Source organism: Lemur catta, chromosome 2 (assembly GCF_020740605.2).
Source record: "Lemur catta isolate mLemCat1 chromosome 2, mLemCat1.pri, whole genome shotgun sequence".
Lineage (NCBI taxonomy): Eukaryota > Metazoa > Chordata > Mammalia > Primates > Lemuridae > Lemur > Lemur catta.
The window spans coordinates 89,165,389-89,186,284 of NC_059129.1; the positions used below are offsets into that span (position 1 = coordinate 89,165,389).

At 31.0% G+C, this 20,896-nt stretch overlaps 1 protein-coding gene across 3 annotated transcripts in view; it reads right to left on the reverse strand.

Moving 5' to 3' along the window:
- The window catches only part of EPHA7 (EPH receptor A7), a 171,332-nt gene that overhangs the window by 110,252 nt on the left and 40,184 nt on the right, over window positions 1–20,896 (reverse strand). For all 3 annotated transcript variants that reach the window (XM_045544037.1, XM_045544036.1, XM_045544038.1), the window contains exons 4-5: window positions 3,821–3,976; window positions 2,636–2,971 (exon numbers count right to left, since the gene is read on the reverse strand). In XM_045544037.1, coding sequence (XP_045399993.1) covers window positions 2,636–2,971; window positions 3,821–3,976 — 492 coding nt within the window. The remainder of the gene's footprint in view (window positions 1–2,635; window positions 2,972–3,820; window positions 3,977–20,896) is intronic.

Sequence of the window (20,896 nt, forward strand, 5' to 3'; positions counted from 1 at the left end):
TGTCCCTATGCTTCCCCTGAGCAAGGAACAAGGGTGGTTCAATGTACTTCCATTCACACAAACACTGGTATGGGATCTTGGGCCCCAAACTCTAAACAGAGAATGAACTACAAAGTGCACACACTTCCTTTCAAGCACTGGCTGATTAATTTCCATCCTTACTCTCCATTCTTTCTCAGACACATGCAGGTTCTCTTAATAAATCTTTTTTACACTAGGCATCAGGGGATTGCTGATGGGTTGGATAACTGACCAAAGATACAGATTTAAATTCATTATTGAAGTGACTGCAGCATAAACTAGGTTGGTAATGCTGTTTGGTTAATGAAAAATGAAAATTTCAAAGATTATTGCAGGTTTCCTTGGATAGTCATGAACTTGGACAAAGTTTCAAATCACCCCCACTTTAGAAAAAGCAAAAATATTGGTGATGGAGCAAAATGGATATACATATGCAATAGAATACTAATCACTAACATATTCCAAATTGCCTTGTTAAAAAAATAAAACTCTTAAAATTACCACAGTATACTGCCTTATTTATACGCATTTCTTTTTGAAAATAAAAAAAAGCTAACTGTAAATTCATGGATTTTAGCATCTGAGATGTCATCTGGACTAGGTGAACATAAATTACTATTTTAATATAAAAGTACAACCCTACTTAGTTTTTCTCTTTATTTATATTTATTATTTTTAATAAACATATTCATTCTTTTTATAATTTATTCTTTTTATTTAAGTACAATTTAAATACCATAAAATTGATTCATTTTTAAGTATACAATTCAATATTTTAGACTAAAGAGCTGTGCAACCATCACAATCTAATTTTTGCACATTTAAATTATCCTACTCACCCCCCAAAAAAGCAAAAAAATCCCCCTAAAACCACCAAACCTACTTTGTTTTTAACCAGAAGAAAATCAACATCAAAAGCCATTTAACTAATTGCTGTGAGATATTTGAATAAAGAATTTACAGAAATTTTATGACCTATTTAACCAGTATAGCATTAACTTGAAAAATTAAAGAACAGACACTTAAAAAACAAGAAAAGAGATCCTCAAAGTGACCAATTTGTCCAAGTCATTTTGGGATATCAGTTCAGCATCTCTTGATTATATTCAAAAATAAATAAAAATATCACTTCTTGATATCAACAGGAATAAAACACGAAGTTATTCTAGTTCAGTAGACCTAAGAGTTTCTTTTAATGCTTCCAAAAGATAGCTCTCATGTAAAAATCATAAACCTAAAAATGTTGCAAATCCACTTGCTGTAAAATTATGATGAAAAATTTCAATGTAAAGCAACACAAATGAAACTAACGACAATGGCATTTTAAAAAAGAATGGTTAATAGTTAATGTAAATATTGTTGATAAAATGAATGTCAGAATATCAGTGAAATCAGTATTTTGTCTAATTATTGAAGATTTACATTTCTGTGTTTTACCTTCAGATACCTGCTCTTAAATGGGAGATCTGATTTGAAATAGCCTTTTAAATAAACATCAGAATGAAACCTTTAAACAAGAACCCACTAATCTGTTCAAAACGGTAAGCATGCGACCATATGCATAGTTTCATTATGCAGATATAATTTAAATAGATAACATTTTGTTAAAATTGGCATGGAAATGAAGAGTAGATTAGTCTGTGCACAGGAATTTAGGATAATACTGATTGCTTTTAGACAGCCAGCCAAAAACCAAGAGGACCTTGTTATAACCCTGCCATGACGCTGACACAACTTGCTACTATAGTGCAGGTCCAATTTTATTACTGACAATAACATGGCACTTGGCTACATCTACTACGTAGCATCTACTCTCAGAAACAAGAATTTTTTAAAAGGTTGAGAACGCTCACAATTTCTGAAACTTCCTTCAGTAATAAGGTTTTTCTTTAGGTTTAGAAAGTCTCCAATTTGTATTTTCCAAAATATCCTTATCAAAACAAAGAATGACAGAGGAGGGCATCTCAAGTGCCAGTAAAACAATGAATGAAAAGTGTTTTTAGGCTATGCTACAAGTTCACAGTTATCAAGGCTATGTCTTTTCTTTTGAAATTCTCATGAAATCTGCAAAGTATTTATTCCAATATCATAAAAATTAATATGATCACAAATTTACTGATGAATTTAAAATTCCCTAATGCAAATTTCAATGCAGATTTTTAACCTATTAAAAAGATCACAGTCTATGTAGTAAAAAATTGGTTAACATTATGTGAGACGGTGCAGCCAACTCTTTCATTAGTCCTAATTATCATGTAGATTATTACCACACAAGGTAAAAATGTGAAAAATATCCTACATCTCATTTTAATCAATATTTTCCCTCTCCTCCTTCTCTAGATCTTTCAAAAGATGTTTTTTGTCTTAGAACAGTCATAGAAAGTTTTATGATTTGTCCACTTTTATTTCTACTGCTGGATCTCTGGAGATGGTAATGAGGATAAGGACGGTTTAACAGGTAACAGGAGAAATAACAAGAAAAAGTTAAAGTTGTCAATAATCAACAAGCTAAAAAAATCCAGTTCTGTATGGAGAAGTTAACTAGATATTCAAGCAAGACACCTCATGTATGCAGTCACGTTATTCATTCAATGAAGATAAAAACAAAACATACCTGCTTGACCAGTAGTGATACTGACAGCCGCAAAGAGCCTCTGGGATCGGCTTAAGTCAGAAACTCCATTTACAGCTTCAACTTCAAAAGTATAATTAGCATGGGCTAGCAAGTCCATGACGGTGACATAGTTATCCTCTAATCCAGTCTGCTGGGGCATGTATCCAATGTTACTCCCACAGGGAACACATTCGCCCTGCTCCCAACTGCATCGTTTACACAATATTCTGTAGGTCACATCGTTTCTTCCCCCATTGTCTGCAGGAGGACTCCATTCCAAACTTACTGTGGTTTGGTTGATGTTGAAAATGAGGTTTTGTGGTGCAGATGGCGGCCCTTGAGAAACCAAATATAAATAAACAAATAAACAAAAATAGAAAAAAAAACATACAAGCAAAAAGAACAAAAGGATCTGTGTGGGGCATTAAGCAAGTAGCTCAATTATCAAAGAGAAAACTAGTTGAAATGCTTTCTTTCACATAAACATTTCATTACCTTTACTAGAAAAGCCTTATAAAAGCCTCCTTGAATTCACTTGGCAAGAGGTTTTATTTATTTTCCTTTTAATATGTCAAAACGAAAACAGGATAACAACTGTCTTTGTACTTTTGCCACAGTGTTTAGATATTTTTCTTCCAAGTAATTAAAAAAGAACAGCTAATGCACCTAAAAAAACAGTTGTAATAGTTGTTTAAAAATAGTTTGCCTTTTAACCATATAACAGAGAATACATTTATTCATTCTTAATGTACTCAAGAATGACTTATAGTAATGTCTAGGATTGGCTTTAGATTTGGGTGTCAAATACTCATTAAGTGAAGAACCAATATGTGAGATTCACTCTATTTAGTGCTGGAATTTTAATTCAGAAACCATTACTTTTTAATCACATTTCATATGCATGCAAGACTCTAAAAACTTTTAATTTTATTTATGATTCCTATTAGATACATGGGAAAAACATTATTAAAATGCATCTTAATTTTGCAGATGTGAAAATTACATTGAAGATATAAGAAAAATATATTTTATGTTATTATTTAACTATTGATTTATGGAAAAATTTAAGACTATTTAACAATAATTAATGTATTCAAAAATTCAATATCTATCTCAGTGATGTCACAATAGTACAAATGAGTGGAAGGGGTCTGCAAGTCCCTAACTTTCATATCACCAACTTACTTGTGCACGCAACATATGGCGGGTCAGATGGAGCCCTGTAATACCCATCTTCACATTCACATCTGGAGGAGCCTTCTTTATCAGAAAAACTGTGAGTTGGACAACGAGAGCACTGAAGATCTTGAGAGGAAGATTTGTAGAACCCACGGCCACAGGCTGGGTATGCAAAAGAAAGTGAAAATAGGAACATGAGAGCAAACAGACCTTTAAAAATGCATGTATTATTTAGAAAAGAATAAAATATTAAATTTGATTTATGAAAAACAAGTTCTTTGTGATAAACTGTTTTAATGTATATCAATAACCCAATATTATGATAGTTCATTTTAAACAAAATGATACAGCAAACTTGCACCTGCAGTTGGCATCAATTCAAGTCTGGAAACCAAAACTGAACATGAGTATAATTTATTTAGAAAAAAATCTCAGGATATTTAATTCATATATTTAATTCAAATTTAACTTTGATTTCAATAAAACTAACTTGTTTGTTAGTATGCATTAGCACACTTCAAAGTTATGTTTTCTTAATCTAATGTAGCTATAAATTAACTTTTTATATGTTTGTGTTGAAAAATATTAATATGACTTTAATTTCCAAACTAGAAATAATGATATAAAAATTTTCAGCTGAAAATGATAGAAATGTATTTGCTCAAAATTTCATATAACTACAAGATATAATTTCAACCACTTTATGTTGTAAAGGAGGCTGCTTTCTGCTAAGTTAACTTCTTTGTTTCTAAAAATAATGAAATTCTATTAATAGGAGATGGATGCACAACCAGAAACAAGGGGAAAGCCATCACCTGTAAATAGACTGTGACCCTGTTTCTCCTATACTGAGAGAGTTTAGGGTGCAATCACACTAACACAGCAATTGCTCTCAGCAGTGAAGAGAGATGTACTGAGAATATTTCTTCCACTTCCTAATGAAGTTGCTCTTATTCATTTAGTTTTTGTTATTAAATCAGGTAACCACGCACCATTTAAATATCACTTGACATTTTATATATTTATATTTATCTTCAAATAAAATTTAGCAAGTTAAATTTTCATTATTTCAATAGTTTTTTATTAATTGATGGTATTATAAATTGAATATATTGAATAAATTCAATGTACTCTTCATATTTATTAAATGAAAGTCTTTTTAAGTTTTAATGACCTTTGAATTTAATAAAAATGAATAAATCATATCTATATGGTTACTGAATATTTAACATAAATTTATTTTTAACTTTTAATTTATTACTTAAAAATTTTTAATATTATCCACTTGGGCATTACTCAGAAAATTAATCACATATCACTCTTGGTGGGTGGAAAACAGGAACAATCCTATAGTCTCTAGAAAATGGTTGAATTATTTTTTTCTTTTTTCCACATATGAATATTTAATGCATAATTTTGATACATCTGAGAATTCAAAATCATTTGGGGGGCTTCAAGTAAATAAGACTTTTACATAACAATATAGGTATTTAATATAGCTTAGAAACTTAAACACACATTATATTGAGATAGGTAGATATTTATGCAGAAAAACCACTATCTCATTGTAAATATATGACCGCTCTTGCCCTCAGAAGCCAATCTCCTTTGCTGTCTTTAATGGGCATCTCAATTAAGACAAGAGGAAAGCAGTCACAAACACCTTACACAAAAAAGCATAATGCATTTTGACATGCCCTCCATAGCAGATATTACAAATCTAAGGCACAGAGAGAATAAGATGGATTACAACATAATATAACAAAAATATAAAACCTTAAAATGTTTCTAAAGATATGATCTTGCCACATAAAAGAATGGTTAACTGGTAGGATAAAGGATTTAGTTTAGATTTCTCAGGATGAAATTCTTCTTTCTTTAAATATTCACTGTAACTTGCTATATGTATTATCTGTAATTCAACGATCATATATAACATCCAGTAAAACAGAGAAGGCAATGCTTTACTCACAACCTGCAGCCTGAAACATTAGGGCCCAGTGAAGTAAAAAGAGAGAGACAGAGAGAGAGAGAGAGAGACAAAGACAAAAAGTGAGAGACAGACAGAAAGAAGAGGTGTATGCTGACAAGTCTTTAATGACATTATGTGTATATTTAATTACTATTTTACAGAGAGAGAGAGGAGGTTAGGGATCTGGGAAATAGAGAACCACAATGGCAGCATGATTTGGCATTTCCTAGGTAAGTCTTCCGAAAGTAGTAGGCAGCAAATTAATAATGCCTACTAGTGGAATCCCTCAGAATTCTCTTTCTTCTATTGCAAATAAAAGCCTCCAAATAAAGGCTTATTCCTATTTTTCCCACAAATAAGAAGGTACATTTCTTGTTTAACTTACATGATTTCTAAAATGTACATGATACCTAATGCAGAGTAATGCAGAGAAATTTAAAACTCTTATCACTCAACTTTCAAATTACATTAAATTCTGTTACCCTTTTAACAGATGGGAAGACAGATTTGAAGCAAAAGTAACCTGAGTTCTTCAAATAATTTTGTTGGTCTAGGACAAAACTGGATTTAGAACACAGGACTACTGACAAAAAGCCATATGCTATTCCACCAGACTTTTACTAGTGAATGAGCCAAAATTTGGCACTTCTTTAATGGGTTTCAAGGGCCTTAGTAACCCTAAAAATTAATTTCTATGAACCTTGTCATTTTTATTATACAATTTTACTAATTTAGAGCTATTAATTTAATTTAGAAACCTATGAAATTATATCCTACCACACTTTAAGAAAATATATTAAAGAAGTATTCTCAATTTCACTATGAATTTTGGCACTGATGATGCCCACAAAATTATGGAGTTCATGTATGGCTATCATTAAACAGACAGAGGTAATACCAGAAAAAATGTGATCATGAGAGTCTTAACATTTTTTTCTTTGAAGTAATATTCTGTCTCAGTTCAGTTAATATTGAAAATAATAAGTTGTAGCAAGCCAGTTTTCATTTAATCTCTAAGGAAACTATCAATTTAGAGTTATTAAAAATAAGTACAAAATCTTCAGAGGAATGGTATTAAGGGCAAAGCCAAGACTATGTGAAGACAAAAGCTATCTTTGAGGATAATAGTGAGCAATTGAGTGGTAAAAAGCTTGGAAAGGCAGTAACAGATGCTCTTAAAATTAGAAATTGTGATAAGATATCTACACGAAATAGCTAGAGTTAAATACCCAACGAGATAAACCGGGGGAAAGCGGCATATCTGAGAGGCATACACACATAAGGGAGAATTAGATCAGCTCTCCAACTCCGCCCAAAAAGGCTCCACAGAAATCCAGGCAATTTCTCCTCTCTATAAATGTAGCTGATTTTCCAGAAAGTACTAGTAAAAAATCTTTAGAGGTAAATGCCTTCTGAAACCTTAAAGATAAATTCCTTTTACATATAATTATGCAGTATACAGAAATAACTTTCCAGGAATTGTACAACAGCAATTTTACTAACTTTTCCTCCTTTGTTTTATTTCTTAATTTGTTCAATAAACACTTAAACTCAAAGCAAATGTTAATTGATATGTATTGTACTATGGTTAAAGTTTACAATAAGAAATGTACCATTTAACTTCCTGCCTCTTGATGTTTTTGCTTTTTTAACTGAACATTGTTTTATAAGTAATGTTTCACTATACTGATAAAAATTGGGGATATGTATAAAACTTGTTTTAAATATTTAGTTACTTTTGTAAAAATAATCTTTCACTTATTATTTTAATAAAAATATTGTTCACTGTTACCATAAAGGCCTGGGATTGATTCTTTTGCCAATTCTTTCAGTCCTTAAGGCCTTAATGAATAAAATAAATTCATTATCCTAGAGCCAAGAATTGTAATCTTGTCAGATTTCATATGCTAAGCAAATTTTTTAGTCTGTTCTTTAAATGAAAAACCACCAAAGAAAAAGGGAATCTAGGAAAACATGAAACTTCTATATACTGGATAATAACAATATTTTCTACTGTAATATATCTACTAAATCATATTACAATATACTATAAGATATGCTATATTATTTACTGCAATGAAATAAAAGTAATTTATTATATTAAATTTCAACTATTTTAAACAACAATATATTATCCCTATATGACAAAATTGATTCTAATAAAGTTTGGGATTTATATTCCTTAACAACACAAAAGGCAATAGGATGTCCCATATATAAATTAATCATGTAAGAATAATAATATTGCACCAAAATTCTGAGTACAAAGATTCTTAAATATACAAGAGAGATGATACTAAAATCTTGCATTCTGATCCTTAGTTAAATTCTCCTAATAATCATGCATCCTGTAGTTGTCTTCAATGGATGTTGTGTTTAAGCAATGGAATGCCAGGCCTTTGAGTCCATATTTGTCTGATGTAGTCAGTGGAACAATCAAAGTACTGATAGAACAACTCTGTATTCCAAATGGACAATCCTAAAAGCCATCCAAAAGTCACAAATTTCCAATCCTCCTGAGGTTAAGCAATTACAGAATATCTCTTCTTCCTGAGTGAGGGTGCAAAACTCAGACTTGCCCTGTTTGTTCAGGGTTATGAACTATAGGGGTAAGCTTGGGGGAAAGCCTGTCTGATTATATTTCTAAAAACCTCCTTGCCACAATCTTGTCCTAGAAAATCCAAATACCCAAAAAAGACCTCCTGCTCCTTAATTTCCTTTATTTTTTGGAAATCTTAAGCTTTAACTTTTATCTCAAACATACTAGACACCATCCTGGACATTAAGACACTGACAATCCATCCATAACTTAGTCAGCTGTCCTCCATGGCTGCACATTAGGACAGCTTTGAAAAGACACTCATGCCTTGAATCTATCACAATAATTGAATTATTGTGGGTTTGGATATTTCTATATTTTAAAAGTTTTCCAGGTATCCATAATCAACATTTTGGAGGTTCCAGATCTTTTCTCAGACTATTAAAATCTCTAAAGAATCCAAGATGTGGATAACAATAAAGTATTTCCACTGTAAGAATTATGAGGTAAAATGAGATACTAAGGAAATAAAGCAGAATTTTAAGAGAAATAAAAATGCAAAAAATTAAAATCCATTAATAAGCCAATCAAAAAACAGACAAAGAATCTGAATTGATTTTTCTCCATGGAAAATATACAGATGTCCAACAAGCATATAAAAAGATGCTCAACATCTTTAGCCATTAGGGAAATGCAAATCAAAGCCACAATAAGATGCCATTCACATCCAGTAGGATGGCTATAATCAAAAGGATAATAACAAATGTTGGGGAAAATATGGAGGAATTAGAACCCTCCTACGCTGCTGATGGGAATGTAAAACAGTACAGCCACTTTGACAAAGACTGGCAGTTTTTCAAAAGGTTAAACATCATTACCACATGACCCAGCAATTCCACTCCTAGGTATATGCCCAAGAGAAATGAATATATATATATATATATATATATATATATATATATATACATACACAAAAAAAAAACTTACACATTAATGATCATAGCAGAATAATTCACAATAGCCAAAGTGTGGAAACAACCCAAATGTCCATCCACTAATGAATGAATAAAACAATGGGATATTAACAAAGGAGTTAAATACTGATAAATGGTATAACGTGGATGAATCTTGAAAACATGCTACATAAAAAAATACAGCCATACTACATATTGTATGATTCCATTCATATGAAATATCCAAAATAGGCAAATCTATACAGCAGAAAGTATGTTAGTAGTTGCCAGGGCATGGGGTAGTGAGGAGAAATGGTAAATGACTGTTAATAGGTACAGGATTTATTTTAGGGCTGATTACAATATTCTAAAATTGATATTCAGTGATGGTTGTATAACTCTGTGACTATAATAAAAATGAATCATACACTTTAATGGGTAAATTGTACAGTATGGTAATTATATCTCAGTAAAGCTCTTATAATAAAATCCATTAATAATGCAACTTCAAATCTTCACTTAACCTAGCAAGTATTAATAAAAATAGCAAATTTTTCTATCTACATTAATTTGCCTTTCTAACATAAACTCTATATTCATTTATTTTTATAAAGTTGCATTTAAGTGTGAGAAATTGAATTACTGAAAAACACTGGAAATCTATTGTCAATATATTCTTTTTACCCATTTGTTAATTTGGTGTGTACCTTTAGAGTTTCATAAATAATAGCTTATCTTTTATCTGAGTAGCATTGATTTTATCACTTAAAATAGTCTTATCAATATTAAGCTTATATTTAGGGAGATTTTGGATACATTACCTAAAAAGAGTTAGTTGTGACTGAATATCTGAATAGATCTTAAACAGTCTTACTATTTATCCACATTACTTTGCCAGACAAGGGCAGTTTCCTTCCCCCACCACTCCACTTCTCCCCCGTGAGCTAACTAAATACAACTAGAGCTAGCTTCCTCAGATCTTACTCCATTTCCAGACCTGTGATTTTAAGAACAATCGAACTTTTTCTGAAGGAGTTATGTCTGTCTGCATGTAAAATATAAGGCTATGCAGATGTTTCCGGCCATAATTATGCAGCTGCAAAGAGTTTATTAATTATAAACTATAAGTGGATTGTTCTGTAATTGAAACTTTCTGGGATTTAACTTTGCTGCAGAATCTAGGTACATAGTTAAGGATTCTAATGAATGCTGTTATTTTATTTATTGCAGATAAACATTTTACTTAATTCAAGCAAAGCCGGTCTGCTTCCACAGGAGCTTTCAAATATTTGTGTCATATTAATATCTATGCTTCTATAAGGCAAAGAGGAAAGCACAGCTTGTAGAAATAGTACTCCCACTGCTCAAAGTGCTGACTTCATCTAGGATGGACAGATCCAGAATCTGTATTTTAATCCTATTGACAGTGCCTCAGTGCGAATAATTACAAAAGTCCACCTGAAATACAGACCTCCTGTCAGTGATATGGTATTATTTTTTCACATTGAGAATGAACAGCAGCAGGGAAGATAAAAACAACATGATGTAATGAGTATATTACGGTTCATGATACAACATCCATGTCACCCTATAGCTAACTTGCAAGAGTTTAGAAAAGATACCAAGCAGAATATAAATTTTTGATAATAGGTACTCAAGTGCCTGAAAATAATGTGGGTTTTTTTTAAACTAAAAAGAAAAACTCATTTTTGAGTATTATAAATATGTGTGTATATTTATTATTAATTTGTTATTTGAGTACTTAAATTTTTATTGTTATCATATAGCAGTGGGAAAGACACATGTAAAAATAAAGAAGCTTCTAAAAGTTTTGTTTTTAATAATTAGAATGTAAAATAAAACGAAACAAAGCATTATGTAAACACAGTTGTAATTAAATTATCAGCTTGAAATATTCTAAGAATTTTTTTGAGGTCTGGAGTTAAAACACTCTTTATTTTAACAAAATATCATCATAATTCCAATGTGTTTTTACTTGTTACCAAAATGATAAAAAGGGAAAAAAAGTCAATTTAGAACATTTTAGATCTCTTTTGTCTTGTTACTTATTCCACTTTATAAATATTTTGCTATTTGAAGAGGTAATATGACACAGGAAAAGAAAACTGGATTTTAATTCGAAGGACGTGTGTTCAAATCCACTCCACTGCATACTGATACATAATTGGGGCAAAGTTGTTTCACATTGGGCATCAATTTCCTTAATTCCTTCTTATTAACTCCAGAGTGGTATGGACACATTAGTTATTTTTTATATTTCTATCTGCAAATGGTTGTTTTAACAATAACACAGTAATCAAGTATATAGATATTAAGCTACCTTAAAATTATTTCAACTAAAGTACTATCTTTAAGAACATGTATATTTCTACCAGCACCACCCTACATGCCTGCAAAAATACCACATACAAATGTACAGTACACCTACTTAGTTTTTCAGTGATGCCTCGGTACGAGTGAGGCAGGTTCTAAAAGGGCTCTCCTGTGTCTGCCTAACATCCTTGGTGGTGCCTGCTGCTGCCTGTCAGAGATCCTCTGCCGAACGATTTACCTCGAGCTCTCACTGTGCCATTGCTGCTGAATCCTGTCTGTGTTTCCAAAGATGTTCACATTCGTTTCAGCACATGCAGATAAGGATCCAGAAATAGAATTTTTAAATCATGTAAATTACTAAAAAAAAAAATTAATTCTCGTAAAAGGAAAGATTCAAAATGAAATGCAAACCCTTCTGGATCTCACTCAATATTGTTCTTGTAGATCCACTCTGAGAATTCACCTTATAGATAAAAAAATTGAACTACGACATCTCAGGATTTAGTAATATGACTGGAAAAACACTAAAATAATCTTAACTCTAACTCAAAACTACGACAAAACAGTATTATTATGGTGTTTGCATGGACTAAAAATACTTAAAATTTGAGGAAGCTAACTTAATAAACTCAAATATTTACAGTGCAATGCTATTGAATTCCACTGAAAGATTTCCTTGAGGACATGCCTTTTTGTGCCATAAGAAGAGTTCTTAAATCACAATTGGTGTTAGAAATATTTCAGAAAATGGGCACAATCTACCATACCATTTATCCCACTGTCAAGTTTATTTTCAAATATTTCTCTTATGTTTACTATAATATCATAAATTTTGCAAATTCAGTTTAATTACTCATTTTCATTTTGAAAATATATTGAGAAAGGTCAGACAATGTAGGCTTTACATACAAAAAAATATAAATTATATGAGTGAGAACTCTTCTTTTTAAGGATCATTATTACTCTGGTTTTTCCATAGCAATTTTTAAAACAACATTTCTCAAAAGATAAAATGGATATTTTGAATGATAGACACTGTTAGTTTCATTACATAAGGTCTCACTTCAATGATCCTAAAGAGTCAGTTCACCTTGTCCTTTATAAAAATTATGAGTTTGATTGCTCTTCCAGCAGTTAGCTGTGTAACCTTTGTTAATTTGTTCAAGTTTTCTGGGTTCAGTTTTCCTGTATCTAAAATAGAGAAAGTAATAATACCACCTTATAAGGTTATTTTAAGTTCAAGAACACAGTTCATTTGAAGAATTTATCACACTGTCTGTCATAGAATAAACAGTCAATAAACATTTAACTGTTATGATTATTTTAAAAACAATGTCAATTTCCATGCAAAGTTTTTATCTCACTCTAGTTTCTCTACCCCTGATAACCTTGGAACGATTAATAGACGTGTATGTGAACAAGAAATGCAAATTAATTACGAACCAAATATAGCCAAATTATTCAATCCTTACCAAATAACTATTATTTGCATGCTGTGTATTTATCACTGTGCCAGGTAATGGACCAAAAAAGTATATCATCTAAAGAACAAATATGATAATCTCTAAACACTACACTATCTTTTTGACCACTAGAGTCAAATGGTACAGATAATCAGTTGATGATGAACTTAAGCTAATTAAATTTCTGATATTTCATAGGAAATTACTTATATAAATTATAAATATTATGCCTTAATTTGTATCTTTTATAGCATACTTAATTATCTCCTATTTCAGTGGTGAATATAAACTCTGGAGTCACCTTTCCTGCCAAAGCTGTAGCATTTCATCAATGTGAAGTGAGAAAACTACTCAGCACAGGTAGACATGAAGGAAGTGTGTAGGGACACATTATTGACCAATTATATACAAACTGGAGAGCTATTTGTGGCAGTTATTGGCTTATTTTTCAATGAGGCTAATGACGGATACGGCAATATCAGAATATTGTGTAAGGGCAGGTTACTTCAAGTTCATAAAAACTTCAACTGGACAAGATATACGTACATAAATACTAATGTTTTATATTTCATTATATTTTATAAAGTAAAAAATTTTAGTTCAGCTCAACAGACTAAAATATGATACTATTTTGTGAGTGGTCCATCAATAATTGGTTTTTCTCTCACAATGTACTTAAATCTACATATTTATAGAAAAACTTGCAAAATCTATAGCTAAAAAGAGAAGACTTAATTCCATCTTAATGTCTTAAAATAAAGAGCGGCCTAAGACATAGGCTTTTCACATCAGTTTTCTGCAATAATTTCAAAAATGATTAAAACAAAATCAGTTAAAGCAATCTTTCTAGCTATTTTGTGAGGACTTTGTTTTCCTTATTTTGTCAGTTATAAAATGTAGATCAATACTAAGTCTTGTGAAGCAAATAACCCTAAAGCAGTTTAAGGCAGTTTGAACATGTGGGGAGATAAATAATCATTTCTGTTATGTCAGTGGAAAATTTTCTGGAGATCATAAAGAAATCAGTTTACCCTGAAGCATGACATTTTAAAAAGATGCATCAGGACAATGAGTAGATTCACTCAATTCTTAATTCTTAGAAATAAAAGAAAATCACAGGCAGAATAAATCCTTACAAAAAAGGTTGAGCTCAATCCTTTTTTCAAAAAAAGAGCTAGCTGCAACAAAAAGGCCACACACACACACATATACACACACAGTTATGAGATAAATAAAATTGTTACAGAGAAATGAAATTGTAAGAATTCTCTACCTAGATTTCCATATTTTCTACTCCATATTAATTAGAAAGCCAGTTAATTAATTGTTAATTTTCATCTCTACATCAAGCAAATAATGTGGAACAGCTTTATCAATAACCTATTAACTTTGCATCCATAGCATTTTGCACAAAGACAATGTAGGTTGTAGTAGAATATCATTTAATATTTTTTAATAAACTCTTTAGGAAAAGTAGCCATGCTACATATATAAAGAGACATCCTATAGTTTAATTCTTTTTAAAAGAATAACTAATTAATCTCTCATGAATCAGTTTCTTCCTCTATATTTTCTGACCTCCTAAGGCTAATTAGAACAGTTTTACGCTGTACAACACACCACAATTATGGCATTAACACTGCCATAGTCATTTCTTTATGTGTGTCTTGTCTATCTCTCTGTGAACCCCTCAAGGGCAAGAATTATAAAATATGTATCCATGGATTCCCAAAACCTAGCACGATGTCCAGCACATAGCAGGAGGTTAACCTATGTTTACTGAATGAAAGAACGGAAAGTCTTCATTTATCCCATAGCATTATGCATTTGGCAATACCATTCCACTTACCAAAGGTTGATTCACTGACACCACTTAGTAAATTTTTCATAGTAATCAGATCAATGGGACTGATGTGGCACCTTCTTAGTAGAGGGCAGTGCAACCCTGGCTACATCAGTAAGGACAGACATTTCAGAGGCTTTCAGTCTTAAAGGATTTCCCTGTTATGCTGCACAAGGAGACAACTGCACGGCCACCTTTATATTAATGCTTTAGATGATTTTTAACATGATTCTATTAGTATCCTTAACATAGTAATATGAATAAGTATATGAGTGGGATGAAAAAAATTTTGTAAGTGTGTAATTGGAATATCTCCTTTGAATATGGGGGAGAGAAGGTCCAAGAGAGAGAAAACAACTAAGTTGAGAATTATAAATTATATCAAAATTCTCTGTGCAGGGTGTTTCTCCAAGGCAGAGAACTAAAGAGTAATAGTTCTCCTCTGCTCTGGATGCTTAAAAAAGACCATTTTTCTTTAAATATATGACCTATCCAAACTCAGAAAAGAATATTCTAGTTTTAACAATAGTAATTTGAAACTAGACAGGCTGCTATTTAAATAAATTCTTCTAATTAACATTTCTATTGGAAAACACAGAAATATCACAGATGCTTTATGTTATGAAAAATAATTTCAACTTATTTTTTACTAGCTCTAGGGGAATAATCAGGTAGGGCTACATGGAGGAGGTAGAATGTGAGCTGAGACTTGAAGGATGGGTAAATATCTTTACAAATTTTAAAACCATTATTGTATAGTAATCAAAAACTAATTTAAATACAATGGGCTATTACATCTTTTGTTTTCTATGAGCATAAACACACACATATATTCACATGCGCTATTGTACATTTGTATTTTCCCATTCAATTTCATGTGTCTGTAAGATAAATTAATTCATTTGAACTATGGGGGGGCATGAAAAAACTAAGAGTTAAAGTCCATTTATATAGACATATAATATTCTGCTTTTCTCATGTTAAAACCTGAATCTAATAGGAAAAACTGGGTAAAACCATAAATATTTTACCATTGAGAGTGAGCTCAGAAAAAGTACCATCAGCCCTCCATAACTGCAAGTTCTGCATCTGTGGATTCAACCAATTGTGTATAGAAAATATTCAGGAAAAAACATTTAAAAATAATATAATAATAAAATATAATACAAATTTTAAAATAATACCGTCTAACAACTATTTATATAGCATTTATATTATATTAGTTATTATAAGTAATCTAGAGATAATTTAAATTATTTGAAAGGATGTGCATAATTGATATGCAAATTCTATGCCATTTTATATAAGGAACTTGAGCACTTTCAGATTTTGGTATGCAAGGGAGTCCTGGAGCCCATCCCCCACTGATACTGAGAGGCGACTGTTTCGACTGTTATAAGAAGTGCTACAAAGTACTGGACTCAACACCTATATACATATATATTTCAATAGGAACTAATTGATACATTTAGAAGTGAAATACTGTTTTCTCACAAGAAAGAATAATAATGTAAATTTGTACATTTCCCAATGAAAAAAAATGTGTTGAAAGTTGTTACAAAGGATAAACTAGAATATAATTATTGATTCTATATCTATACTAATGGTGTAATAAAATATTTTGTATGGAGAGCTGATAGTGCCTTAAATCTTCCCAATTAATTAGTATCAAATCATCCCAAAACCTGATTAAAATTTGGAAATGTCAATTTATACAAACCAGAGCACAGGAAATTAGGAAGGGAAAGAAGCAGTTCAAAGATTGCTCCTAAATGATGTGGTTAAAAACAAACAGAATAAAAGTAGATGGCAGATTGTAAAGACATACTGTCACAGATGGATACCAGGTGGAATGGATCAGACAATATTTTTAGAATACACTTTTATTCAACATTTAAGTTGAATCACCCTTTTTGGTAAATGTTCGACAAAAGACTGATAAGAAAACTAGTTGTACATGTGTCTAAATAAACAGAATATCTAAAAGCCAAGGGGTGACTGACTTAGTCCTATATAATTTAGGGATAATTAAACATTGTATAAGAATATATAAAATAAACACTTTGTGAGTGGATGAACACCAATGGAAAAATGAGGTATCTGATACTTGAAAATTTCCATTGTGCTTTCATTTCATTTCATCACAATGAAAATAATACCCACATCACAGCAAAACAAAGGGCAATCCTTGCCACAATGTCAACAACTAAAAAAGGATAGGCCTAACCTTGTAAGAATATGACTATTCCTTTTACCATTTTCAGCATGATTATTTTGTAGTTTAAATTAGTAGTCCTTTAAGCAAGAGGCGAGAGTGAATCTTTTCAAGCTACAGATGTTAAAGGAATAAGTCTAGACATGGTGTCAATAAAGGTTTTAAGTTCTTTGATTTTCCCAGACTGAAACCCTTTTCTTATCATACAAATAGTATTGAGTGCTCTAAAATTTTGCACAAAATTAGAATGCAGAGAAAATAATTTTATCAAGATAAGATGCATTGCTCTCATTATTTCTATTATATCTTTGCTTTATAAATTTTCCAAGTTATGTCCTCAAATGGCATATAGTTTGTCCAAACTTTTAAATAGTTTTCTGTTCATTAATTAAATGTGTTGAGTACCTAACTGCAAAGTACTGTGCTTCTAGCTCTAATAGCCTTTTTGCTATTTAATATAGTTAGTTAAACTTTCTACTTTTCACCGAGAAAATATAATAGTTGAGTAAGTTCATACATTAGCATTGCCTTAATATCTATATCACAAATTCATTAATTTTTCATTAACTTACTTCTTCACTATTCTTTGAATTAAAGTTACATTGCAAAGGAAATAGAATTCTTAAAATTTAATGTTCTGTTCTGAATTACAGTATACAAACTTACAACTTAGAGCTCATATATCTTAGAACAATTGTGAAAATAGTTGTATAGATTAGGCCATATATGTTTTCTATTTAAGTATTTTAATTGTGATACCTAATTATACAATAAAAGAAATATATTTATTTTGACATACAGTCAATACTTACAGTAATATATCTTTGAAATAAACCAATAGAAATCACATTTCCTCTATAGTTTATATTTTATTAATATAATAAATAATTCTACTTTTTTGCTTCTATGTTAAAAGCCAAAAATAACAATGTTAACAGAAAACTCTAAGAGCCCTAATTGTTCATCTTTTCTTAAAATCCAAACATTCTATATAAACTTGCTATTTGAGAACTTGGTCAAGTGAAAAACAGACTTAAGCATGAAATAGAAACCCTGACTTTTTAGAAACAGTGAATTTCACAGCTAAATTTCTTCAACCAGTTAGTACTTTTGCAGGGCAGCCATGCATGTAGAAAAGTGTTTTTAATTCACATTTCTTTTATTCAATATCATTTGTGGAAATACTAGAGAATAGGTTCTCAATCTTGCCATTAAATTATATTCTTGATTCTCTGGAGTATAGCATTTCATTGATTTGCCAGCTGTTTACTACATAGGATCATCACATAGCATTATCTGAGATAATGTAATTAGAGAGCTTAAATGACAGTATCAAAATTTGTGATATTTTTAGAGCTCAGGATTCACCAACATCTTCCAAATTATTTATGTAGAATGACAAAAATGTATGCTATATTTGTCATCCTCCTTTTTTTCTGTTGTATGCCCTTTTGGAGAATCACAAGTTTAACATAAACATGCCATTCATTAATGGGTTAATATTTTATGGCATGTTTTGCAAAAGGTAAAAGATTTCATTCCAAAACTCACTTTACATATCATACTAATAATATATGAAGGGATAAAGCCTTTCAAATATACCTCAGTGTTTCATGAGTACTATTAAGTTTCAAAGAAATATAGTATAACAATAAATACAGAGGGATTTATCAAATGTCAGAAGAATTAATAAGAAAGTAACATAATATTGAATTCCTAACCAAGACAGAGCCCCAAAATAACATGGAATCACACAAAAGGAATTTAAGTAGAGATTTTTTTTTTTAACATTCAGGCTCAAATCTGGCGATGGTTATATCAAGGAGTAAGCCATGTGGTGCTGAACTTCCTGAAAGAGAGTCATTACAGGTATATTTGTTAAAATTCCAAACCATATCACCTCCGTAGTGAATCCATATCTGATCTCTGGTTTAGGTAACTGAGTCCCTCCTCTGTCTTCCCATTCCTCTATTTTAGCACTCTAGACAAGAATACAGATATAAATATAGATATAGACTTACTCACCTATCTTACACTGGGAACATTATACCATCACTAAATTCTTGCAAAATAGCTATCATATTTCTCAAATTAAATGTAAAAGTGTCAAATATATTTCCTTTATATTTTACAATTTAATCCTTCAAAATCTTCCTTCTAAGTGCCATGCCTTATTTGCAAATCATTGACACTGCCTAGGTGGTGTTTTATATATATTTATATAGATCATAATTTTATTTGCCAAAATAGAAGAAACTTGTATCTGTGAGTACATATTGACAGTTAAGAAAAAAATTATAGAACAGTAGAAGGTAGAACTTTAGACTGTAGGCTATGGAGCCAAATACCTTGAGTTCAAATCCTGAGTTCAAGTGCTAGACCTGCCATTAGACTATTAATAGGAAACTACCCTGATTTCCTCATCTGTAATACAGAGATAATAATAGTAGTTTACTCATAAAATTGCTATGAAAACTAAATTAAAGAATTTATAAGTGTCTGATACACAGTTAATACATGTTAGTTAATATTATCATTATAACATAGTAAAGAACACTATTTTAAGAAATTAAGACAATATTGCTTCCTCCAAAACTTACAAAAATTCCTGGAATATTCTCCAACCTTTTGCAAACAATCTGTTTAACTTCCCCATTATATAAACCATGTAGCCAAATGTCTGAAAGTTACAACTTAAAATTCCTCTAATAGTTTCAACAGCTAAAGAAGTATTATATATTGAATCCTTTAAAATAATATCATTTAAAAAAATCTTCATTTGAAAATTAACATGTTTTCCTTTCTGTTGTTTCGGTCTGGATAAACTTACTTTGCTTAGTATGTTATTTTGGTAAAGGTAAAGCACTACCTCCTGCTCTACAAGGGAAGGAAATATGCTCAACACATATTTCAACACATGTAACTTGCAGTAATACCAAAATAAAACAACAAAAAAAGACTGATAAAAACTCAGACATGTGAAAGGCTCAAGAAAAGATCCTAATAGGTAGCTATTACAGATAAAACATTCGCTGGGGGGAAAAAGAAAATAATGAAAAAAGGACAGATTTCTATGATAATACAACTTCTATTTCAAGTTAGTCCATGCTTTTTCTTTGCTATCCTTAACAATGATGTAAGCAGTCATACACAATTCAATATCAATCTACTTTCCATCCAATCTGCAAAACCAGAAAATTTTTTTTCTAAAGAGACCTAAGAAAAATGAAAGCACCCATATTCTTCCTTCATGACCACAGAAGGAAAAAAAAGCCACAACTTTATAGAGTTTCTTCCATTGTTATTTCTCTTAGCCAGTATGCTCACAGAAACTTCATTATGGGAGATTTAGGAAAAACGGGTATGGTAGAAGGTAGACAGAAGGAGGTAGGGTGGGTCATCTCATCATTAATAATGAGTCTCAAGATAAGCAAGAGATAAAGAAAGAGGAGACTTCAGAAAACATGCCATATTGTCACCAGCAGTAATCAGGTGATGAATTTTCCTTGTGATTTCATTTTCATATACTAATTCAACACTGTAAGTCTGCAACCAAACAAGTCACATGAATTCTTTGAGAACATAACTGATCATTATGTATGAGAACAGAAGACAGAAGATGATTCCCCCATCTACAGGAATGTATGTAGCTGATTTTCTGGAAAATTACAGCTTCCAATAAAAGGTAAATATTCAGCACTTTCCAAACCAATGTATTTGAACAAAAATAAACTAGGCTATAGCCATAAATGCACAGCCTGTA